The following is a 10,097-nucleotide window of genomic DNA, read 5'->3' as shown; positions in this document are numbered from 1 at the left end:
GATCCAGAGGTTTGCTTGGCTCCTGAGAAAAGGCTTTTGGAAGCTCTCTCTGCAGTGCCATGGTTGATGTCCATGGTCAGATTCCTCTGGATTAAAGGGATGAGCAGGGCCACAGTCCAGGCTGCTCTTTCTGAAGTCTGCAGCATCCTCTGGTGGAGCCCTAAGGAAGGGATATCCATTCAGGGAAAACACACAAGGATGTTTCCTTGGGGGGCTCCAAAATGTCCCCCAGCTTTGCTGGGAAGAGCCAAAATTGCCATAGCCCCAGTGCCGCTTCCCACTGCACACCAGTGGGGAGGAACCTGGGATTTGAGGACATTTCCAACCTTTGCTTTGCTGGAGATGTCCTGGCTAACCTCAAGCCACAAACGCCAGATGGATCAGGAGCAGAACCTGACTGGAAAAGCTGACTCCCAATGTTTCCTCTTTTTCTTGTTTTAGTCACCATGATCAAAGCCCAAGGTATTTCTCCACTCCCAACCAAGGGAAGTGCTCAGATAAAATCTGAGTTCCCAGGCTCAAATTCTTTCCTGGATTTTTTGGCTTAACAGGTTGTTTTATTTCGCCATCCCAGCACCTGGAATGCTTCACCCACCATGGGACGCTCAGGATTGACATCTCCCACAGCTGCCTCCCACAAGTTTCATCCCTCCTGTTGAAATTCTGAAATTAAGGATTGGGAAAGAGCAGCCACGATGCTCTTCCTTCTCTCTCCCCACAGGAGAGACATGGAGAATTCTTTGGGTTCTAGGGAGCCCCTGAAGTGCATGCAAGCACCCGGAACATCAGGAGAATCAAGTGAACCTCCTGAGAAACAAAACTGGTGGCAAAGAGCAGACTGAAATCCAGCCTCAGGAAAATCCTGCCTGGGATGGACACACACCCCAGCACTGTATCCAGAAATTCCCTCCATCCTTGTGGAATACAGATTAAATTGGCCAGGAGCTTCCCAGCTCCTCTGGGTGAGAGCTGCTGAGCATGCCAGTTTTCTGATAAAGGAAAAGCAAACACCATTCCCTCGTGTGAAGGTACAGGAATATTATCCTGACATTTTCAACATGGATCACTCATATTGCTGCTCGTTCTTCCCATTCCGAGAGCTGTAGCTGGACGATAGAAACATTCCCTGGCTACAAACAAAATAATCAGGATTGAAAACGTGGGTAACACAGATGTCTGCCTTTCCTGATTTATTTTTTTATGAAGGAATTAATTTTACATTTCCTCATGGAATTATAGTCATCCAAGATTTTTCCAAGCTGCTAGAATGTGAAGACTTTAAAACCTGCACTAAAGTGGGGGGGAAAATGCTTCAGAGGAGGAATTTATCTTGGAAAAAAGACTGGCAGTGCTTGGCCAACCACTTTTAAAATCTTTTATGTGATAAAAGACAGGAATATAGGATCCCAAGTGGGAAGCAACAGGGAGTCCCCGGGCTTCTCCCAATCCCAGATTTACCCCACTAAAGTTCAGAGCTTCATCCTGGTTTATATAAACACCTCTCTTAACTCTGGCACTGATCTCTCAGCATCCACAGTAGATATCCCAGTAACCACACCGGGAGAGGCTGAGGAGCTGCCACAGCAAACCGGGCGGCATTTCCAAAACAAGTGGTTTTGGGAGTGTTGTGAGTTTTTTGGGGTTTTTTTCCCCCTGGGATCGGAGTCGATTAAAGGCGGGGATTGGGGATTTAAAGGTTGGGGTTTTATTCCCCGCTCCGTGTGGGAAGGCCCTGCCCGCACTCAAAATGGCGGCGGCGCTGAGGCGCTGAGGCCGCGGCCTCCATGGTGCTTTCGGGCGGGAGCCGGCGGCAGGGTAAGGGCGGCCCGGGGCCGGGAGCGCCCCTCGGGATAGAGCCCGGGAGCGGCGGGAATCACCCGCGGGAGCGGCGGGAATCATCCCCGGGAGCGGCGGGAATCACCCCCGGGAGCGGCGGGAATCATCCCCTGGAGCGGCGGGAATCATCATCCCTGGGAGCGGCGGGAATCATCATCCCTGGGAGCGGCGGGAATCATCCCCGGGAGCGCCGGGAATGATCCCCGGGAGCGGCGGGAATCATCCCCGGGAGCGGCGGGAATCATCCCCGAGAATCACCCCCGGGAGCGGCGGGAATCAGCGCCGGGAATCATCCCCGGGAGCGGCGGGAATCAGCCCCGGGAGCGATCTCGGCTGCTTCTCCCTGGCGGGAGGCGATTCCCGGCTGCTGCAGCCTCCGGGAGCGCACAGGCGGAGCACCCCTCAAGTCTCCCGCTTATGCCGAGGGCTGGGATAAACATTGCCCTATCTCTGCTTTCCTTGCAGCGCTTCCCAGATACCTGCGCGGAGATACGAATCTTGTGGCTGCAGGCAAAAGCCAGATGATGCCGGCTGTGCCGGTGGCACAAGGAGCAACACGGCGCGGCGACATTCCCAGAGGATGGGGAGCGTTGGTGCTCTGCCACCCTTGAATTCCTCGGGGGAGGAGCCTTTCCAGGGGTGTCCTGAAGGTAACGTGGTTAGGGAGAAATCCAAGTGCTTTGTGCTTAAAAAAAAAAAAAAAAAAAAACCACCACTTTAGGAATTTGGCCAGCAGTTTGCTGGAGGGAGAATGGGCATTATCTGGAGCATAAACAGAAATTTTTCTGGAGCACAAATCAAGATTTTTCCTGGAGCATAAATGGGGATTTTCCTGGAGCATAAATGGAGATTGGGTGGGTAAATGGAGATTGATTCTGGACGATGAATAGGGATGCGCTGGAGAGCATAAATGGAGATTTTCAGGTGGATAAAATAGATTTTTTTTCCAGCAGGTAAGTGGAGATTAAAAACATACAAATGCAATTATTTTCTCGGAGATTCAGGCCACTGTTGGGCTTTATTTTTTAAAGGAATTATACCAATTCCGGTTGTACCAATTGGAATCCATTTGCACTGGTTCCAATTCCTTATCAGGAACTCCACAATTGAATTGAAATATGGTTTGAGTTTTGCATCAGTTCTGATGCAATTAAGGCGTCTTTGCAAATAATCTCTTGGATTAATTATGCTTCCTGCAAATCTCGGACACATGTGCACATTTTTAAAGTATTTATTCCCAAATTGCCACGGAAAAAGCTAGAAAGAAGTTAAAAACAAACCAAATAAATGGGGAGGAAATGGGGTTTTTGTTTAAGTCCTTGGAGTGAGTGTTTTGGAGACTTAAGGATTTGGCAGCACTTTGGAAAACTAAAGATCAGCTTCCAAATGGGAATACAAAATACAAATCTCGGGTTTTTTGTGAAGGAAAAGATGGTGGGAATTGATGGATTTGTGGAAAGATGCTTCAGATATTGGGGTGGTTCAATCCAGAAGCAGCTGAACTCGGAGATGATCTTGGAACTTATCTCTCCCATCTGGCTCTGTTTCAGATCCTGATGTTAGAGGAGCTCCCGTGGGAGCGCAGGTTGGGATTTTATCACAGATTGGAATCTTGTAAAGGAGCAGCAGGAAATTATCACGTGCTGCTGTCATTGATTTCTCTAAGCACTGCACACAAACTAGGATTTCCTGCTGGAAAACACGAAGGCAGCAGATGGGGTGGAAGCTCCTGTGGATTTTGGTGCTGAATCTCTGGATCTGCATTGCTTCCAGTGGGCTGGGGTTGTGTCTCCACGTGGGAATAGTTGGCAGGTGTTGGGTTGGGAATGTTGCAGAGATCCCTGCTGGCTGTGGGAATTTCCCAGTAGGAATCTGGATGTGAGCAATCTTTTTCCAGTAAAATATAGGCAATGCTCTTGTGCCCACATTCCCTCAACTTCCTGCTCCTGGTGGGAGATGGTTTAGTTCAGATGGTGGTGATCCATCAAAGCTTGGAGGTCTCTTCCAAACTCAGTGATTTTACAATTCTACCTGTGCAGGGTGAACAAGGAATTAGGGCATGGAATTCTACTGGGCTTTCCCTGCCATACTTTAGTGGAAAGACAGGAAAAATCATTCCAGCGTTTTTCTGTTTCTTCCGGCAGGATGGAGAAGAAGAAAATCCTGATGAAGTCCAAGGTTGCTGCTTCCAACCTCCTGAGGGCACTGCATTCCCTGTACCAACTCGGGCATCTCTGCGACGTGAAGGTCCTCACCCAACACCTGGGAATTCAGGAGGAATTCCTGGCTCACAAAGCTGTCCTGGCGGCTTCCAGCAACTACTTCAAGGGGCTCTTCCTGCACCAGGAGATGCTGGACACCCAGAAATGCACAGTGACTCTGCAAGACATCTACACCGAGGAGTTCACCTCCTTCCTGGAGTTTGTGTACACAGCAGAGGTGGAGATTGAGGTGGGAAAACTCCAGCGGATGAAGGAAATAGCAGAAAGGCTGGAATGCAAGGATTTGCTTGACATCTGTGAAGAAGTGAAGGCAGAGGGCAGGAAGGGCTTGGATTTGAGCCGCTGCCTGAAAGGGCAGAGGGGTGAAAAAAGAGGATCACAGTGGCCTCGCATCCAGCAAGAGGAGAACCCCAGGAGCTCTTCCCAGATCGTGTCAATTCCCATGCAGAGGAAACTTTGGGACAGGCAGAAACATAAGGAGCTGCTGCCAGGCCATGAGCTCATTGGATGCCTGGAGCAGGAGGCCACGGCTTCTCCAGCCCCAAAATCCAGACCAGCAAAGCTGCCCAAGTGCAACAAGACACATTCCCTGACCAGACTGGGTGTGAATATTACCAGCCTGGAAAACAAGGATGGCCATTCCCTCCACAGGGGGCAGGAGTGGAAGCGGGAATCCCAGGTGTCTCCCTACTGTTACAAGGCCATCAGCTCCAAGTGTGGCCTGGCTGGGCACATCCAGACACACACTGGAGACAGGCCCTACCAGTGCCAGAGCTGCCCTGCCAGCTTCGCCCACAGGGCTGCCTACACCTCCCACCTCAGGTACGGCACTCCTGGAAACGCATTTCCTCAGCATTCCAGGGTAAATCATTCCTGGAGTCCTCCCTGCCTTAATTCCAGAATTTCTTGGGTCTGACTCAAAGCATATTGAAATCGGGATTTTTCTCTTGGCCACGCAGTGCAGATGATTGGATTGAGGTCTCCCAGACGGGGAATTTAGGGAATGTCGCATTGGATTAAGAGGGACTTGTGCAACCAGATTTCATTGGCATCCTCAGATTTGGGGTTTTAAATAGGAATTTTGTGTCTCTGTCTGGGCATTTAATCTTATTTCCTTTGGTTCAAATCCATAATTTCATGGCCTGGGAAGAAAAGTCCATCCTGCCTTCCAGATCAGGTGAAAAATACAGATCTTAATGAACTGAGGCATTTTAATTGTCTTTAATTATCTAGCCCAACTCTTCCCAAACTCTCCCTATTTGCAGGTTTTCTAAACATGCTGGGAATTTCTTAAATGGTGCAAGGAACAATTCAAAGGAAAGGACTCTTACCCCAAGGCCTGAATTGAAACAATTAATGAATTTCAATTAAGCTTACTGAAGTTGTGCTCCATTTTTAACAGGAAAATCCATGAGTCTGGGGAAGAGAGGAAACTCCTGCCTGTCTATTGGATGGTGGTTCCACCTACACATGGCCCAAACCCCACAGGCTATGACAAAGATCCCAATGGAGAGACTTGGGATAGGACACCAGAAACCTCAGGGTGTGAGGAAGATCCTAGAAATTCATCCATTGCTGAAGCAGAAAGGAGCAAGGAGCAAGAGGAATCCCAGGAAGCTGAAGGAGGGAATGAAGATGAAGGTGGAATGAGTGTGAAGGGCGAGGAGCAGGGAGACTATGACATGGGATACTCGGAAGTTGAAGGAAGTAGGGACAACGAAGAATGTTCTGAGGAGGAGGATGAAGCCTCAAAAGAAAAGGATAGCAAAGAACCTGGACCAGGGTTTAAACAAAAGAAGGCCAGTAGAAGTGTGGCCAACAAGAAGTCCATCTACGTGATCCACTGCGACAAGTGTCAGGAGCAGTTTGTTTCCCGGAAGAAATACGTGGATCACTGCCGGGATGTGCACCAGAGCCTGCCTGGCAAGGCGTACCGCTGCGAGGTGTGCAGCAAGGCCTTCGCCAGCTACACCAGCTGGAAGGAGCACCGCACCTGCGTGCACAGCGAGGAGAGGAGGTTCTCCTGCAGCCTCTGCCAGGCCACCTTCAAGAGGAAGCGGGATGTGAGGACTCACTCTGTGCAGAAGCACGAGGGCAGGGCCAAGCGGCCACTGTGCTCCGTGTGTGGCAAGATCCTGAGCTCCCACACGGCGCTGGTGTTCCATATGCGGACGCATACCGGCGAGAAGCCCTATGAGTGCAGCGTGTGTCATTCCAGGTTTGCTCAGCCCTCCCAGCTCAAGATCCACACCAGGTCAGATTCCAGCCATACCCATTCCTTGCCCCTCGCCCCTTAGAGCAGGAACACCAGGAAACTGGGTTCAGTGGGATCCGTGATTAATTATCTTACGCAAAGCCTTTGGCTCCATGTTGCATTTCCCACGGTTGGGATTTCGACATGGATATCCTGTCCAAACTTGCAAGGAATGTCTGTCATTTGGGACAGGCTCTAAAATCCCATGGTGGCCCTCAGTGATGAAGAGTGAGTCAGGGATCCTGCATAAATGGATCTTGAGCTGTGCTTGCTCCTGGAGCAAGGAATTGCCATGAGATTTCATCTCAATGTGCAACTCCCAGTCCGTGCCGTTCAGTTGGAGCTTGACGAAATGACTTGCTTCCTGATGGCGTCTGTGTGGATGTGTCCTCTTCCAGGAGAGGGTGAATCATCCCATGGAATTTCTCATCTTTCTCCAGAGCAAGACTGATGATAATCCTTTGTCCTAAAGGATCAAAATCAGGAATGACTTTGGACATTGTCCTGTTTGGGTTGGAATAAGTTAAGACCATACATTAGGGTCAGATTTTTCTTATTCTCTGTCATTTTCTGTCATTTTCCCTGCTTTTTCCTTTCCCATGATCTTAGCTGTCTAAGAGAAAAAGTGGATTTTGTAGGGCCTGAAAGTGAGGAAAAGGTAAATTTTAAATGTGAGTTTTAAATGCTAAATTTTAAATGGGAGTTCTACTCCTGGACTGTAGCACCTGTACCTGGAAACATTCCATTTTCTGAGGGAGCAGAATTTCATTTTCTCACTACAGTTAAAACCCAAACATTGGTTCAAGTCCAATATTTTAAGGTTCAAGACCTGATTAATTGCTAATTATAGGTGTTTTGTCTCCATTAGATCCCACACCGGGGAGAAGCCCTACATTTGTGAGGACTGTGGTGCTTCCTTTGCTGACAAAGGAAAACTCACCAGCCACAAAAGGACACACACAGGTGGGAATTAAATATTCCAGGTGGTTTTCCCATCCCTTTCCTGTTTTATTGCTGAGATAGGAAATAAATACCCTCCTTTTTTTTTTTTTTTTTTTTTTTTTTTTTTTTTTTTTTTTTTTTTTTTTTTTTTTTGTGACTCATGGAAGAGTATCCAAGGACCAGGAAGGAATTCATTAAGTATAGGAGGACTTTTAGCCTGGAGAAAAGGAGGCTCTGGAGGGACTTCGTTGCTTTCCACAATTCCCTGACAGGAGCCAGGGGGAATTTCGTCTCTGCCCCCAAGGAAGCAAGTGATAGGAATGTCCTCGTGGTGAGGAGGTTGAGGTTGGATATCAGGAAGAATTCCTTCATGGAATCCCCATTCCTGGATGTGCTCAGAGGACAGCTGGATGTGGGGGGTTGGGCACAGGCTGGACTCGAGGATCTTGGAGGTCTTTTCCAACCTGGGTTCTGTCATTTGCAGACCAACTCTGAAGGACAAAATTCCTCCGGGAGAATTCCCAATGTCCAGTTTCTCTTCCCTCAGGAGAGCGGCTCTTCCGGTGCGATGTGTGTGGGAAGCACTTTGCCACCAACGAGTACCTGAAGTGCCACAAGCGTTGTCACCTGGGAGCCAAACCCTACAGGTGTGAGGTTTGTGGGAAAACCTTTGGACTCAGAGCCTCCCTGGCCCAGCACAGCAACGTCCATGCAGGTAATTCCAAGGCTGGGAAAAGGAATGGTGGCTTTGTGGTACTTCCCAGTGTGGATGGGGACATTTCATCCCATTGCTGAATCCGGGGATTCTGGAATCACTGAGATTGGAAAAGAGCTCCAAGGTCATCAAGTCCAAGCTGTGCCCAGTCCCCACCTTGTCACCTGTCCAGAGTACTGAGTACGACGTCCAGGCATTCCTTGGACACCTCCAGGAATGGGAATTCTCTTGGGTAGCAGGGCTCGTCCTGACCCTGGCTCATCCGAGTATTGTGTGGTATCCTAAAAAACTGAGGCCTGGAATGTGCAGCTGCAGGAATTTGGAGTAGAGGACAGCTGTAGCCTTGGCAGGTATCAGGAAATATTTATCATGGAATGGTTGGGATTGGAAGGGACCTTAGGGATCACCTCATTCCACTCCCTGCCATGGACACCTTCCACTCTCCCAGATTGCTCTGAGCCCTATCTAGCCTTGGACACTTCCAGGGAAGGGGCTGAAGTGCCTGCTGCTCTCTCCTAAGTGCTCCTAACTCTGTGTTTGCTGGGATTGTTATTCCCAGAGACCCGTCCCTATTTCTGTGAGCAGTGTGGGAAGGCCTTCACGCAGCAGGGAGCTCTGCGGCGGCACCAGCGCATCCACACTGGAGAGAAGCCCTACAAATGCCGCGCCTGCGAGAGGACCTTCACTGACATGTCCACCCTGCGCCGACACGTGGCGGTAGGGCATCCCACAGGATCTTCCCGGTCCTCAATGCCGCCTGCAGGGCACCAGTGTCACCCTGGCAGCGGGAATTTCCAGCCCTCAGGAGGGGCTGTGCTAGGGATGAGTTTCAGGTCAGGGTGGTGAGCTGCCATCTTAAAATCTCTTCCTGAAGTTTGTGGGATTTTCCTCCAAGGGCACAGCAGCTCCCACTGCTTGCTGCCCAATCCAGTCATCTCCCAGTCCTAGGAGATGTCACCATCCCTGGAAGTGACTGGATACAGCACACCCTGAGGGTCGTCATCTCCAAGATCTTTTCCTAAAAGATTCCATGAAAACTTTTGAGGAAGGACTCAGGATTTTCTGATTTTTTTTAATGGATTAACTGCAGAGTCTCTGATGCTTTAACCCTCATTCCAGCCGTGTTTAACATGATGGTTTATCCAACCTCATGCTGCACATGAATAGGAATTCACACATTCCCAGCATTCCAGTGGAAAATGCTGAGCTCGGCTCTTCCCAGTGACCTCCAGGTCCTGGAAGTGACAGCAGAGACAGAACAGGAGGTTCCCTTCCAACTCCAAGTCAATATTTTGCCTGTGTGCTGAAATTCCAACTGATTTTGGAAGCATTCCATGGCAGCAGAGCCAGAAATTCAGCATAGAGTTGGCAAAAGAGCCTTGTTTGTGTTTGAGTTGAGACTTGGAACGCAGGATCGTGGAGTTATCCCAAAATTGTTGGATTTAGCTCTGGACAAAGTTAAATATTTGGCAGTTAAAAATCAAATCTAATTATTTTCCTGTCTTCTACTCCCTTTTTTTCCCCAGATCCATGACCGGAATGCTCACTGGAGAAGCTTCTTGATTGACCTCACACACAAGAAAGACCACAATTGGTCCAAAATAGAGACTTTAGCCGAAGTGCATCTGGGAGGAGATCCCATGCCGGAAATTTGGTCAGTTGACCACGGGAAACTTTATAAACCAGAAAGTGCTAAAACAGCAGCACACATGACACCTGGGGTTGGGGACACCGAGGACACTGAGGCCTCTCTTTTGTACATATAAAGTCAGTTTTAGCTCCAAAAATGGGTAGTTTGATGCAGAAAGGTGGGAGTTATCCTTTGGATTCAAGGGAATCATTCCCAGGGGTCACTGCAGCTGCCTCGGGAGCTGCATTACAGGTGCTAAAGAGGTAATTCCTCACGAGGGTATTTATTCCACTGAAATGTTCGCATCAGTCCAGAGGTTTATTTTTCCCAAAGCTGTGGGAGCATCCCATTGTGAATGCGCAGAGCAGCATGTGTGATCATACAAACGCAGCTCGGTGCCGCAGCTGTAAACCACTAATTCCTCCATTAATAAAGCTGTCAGTGCTGTCCAGCCCGGCCTTCCTTCATTCGCCCGGATTTCTCTGGGGAAAACGCCGG

At 49.3% G+C, this 10,097-nt stretch overlaps 1 protein-coding gene across 1 annotated transcript; it reads left to right on the top strand.

The window, feature by feature from the left end:
- The first annotated feature begins 2,276 nt into the window (after positions 1-2,276).
- Positions 2,277-10,050, top strand: LOC136359744 (GDNF-inducible zinc finger protein 1-like). The gene is made up of 7 exons (XM_066316649.1): positions 2,277-2,486; positions 3,981-4,880; positions 5,461-6,312; positions 7,181-7,275; positions 7,802-7,969; positions 8,529-8,686; positions 9,496-10,050. The coding sequence occupies exons 2-7, from the start codon at positions 3,982-3,984 to the stop codon at positions 9,733-9,735; spliced, it is 2,412 nt and encodes an 803-aa protein (XP_066172746.1). The 5' UTR covers positions 2,277-2,486; position 3,981; the 3' UTR covers positions 9,736-10,050.
- Positions 10,051-10,097: the final 47 nt, after the last annotated feature.

This window comes from Sylvia atricapilla, chromosome 3 (assembly GCF_009819655.1).
Source record: "Sylvia atricapilla isolate bSylAtr1 chromosome 3, bSylAtr1.pri, whole genome shotgun sequence".
Taxonomy (NCBI): domain Eukaryota; kingdom Metazoa; phylum Chordata; class Aves; order Passeriformes; family Sylviidae; genus Sylvia; species Sylvia atricapilla.
The sequence above is the reverse complement of the archived record's forward strand: the minus strand, read 5'-3'. Positions and strand labels throughout refer to the sequence as shown.

What these genes read in the sequence shown, in the direction of transcription:
- LOC136359744 (XM_066316649.1), top strand. Translation starts at nt 3,982, where the DNA reads ATGGAGAAGAAGAAAATCCTGATGAAGTCCAAGGTTGCTGCTTCCAAC. An exon ending in CCACAAAAGGACACACACAG is followed by an intron (nt 7,276 to 7,801) that starts GTGGGAATTAAA and finishes CTCTTCCCTCAG; the next exon opens with GAGAGCGGCTCTTCCGGTGC. An exon ending in GCACAGCAACGTCCATGCAG is followed by an intron (nt 7,970 to 8,528) that starts GTAATTCCAAGG and finishes TGTTATTCCCAG; the next exon opens with AGACCCGTCCCTATTTCTGT.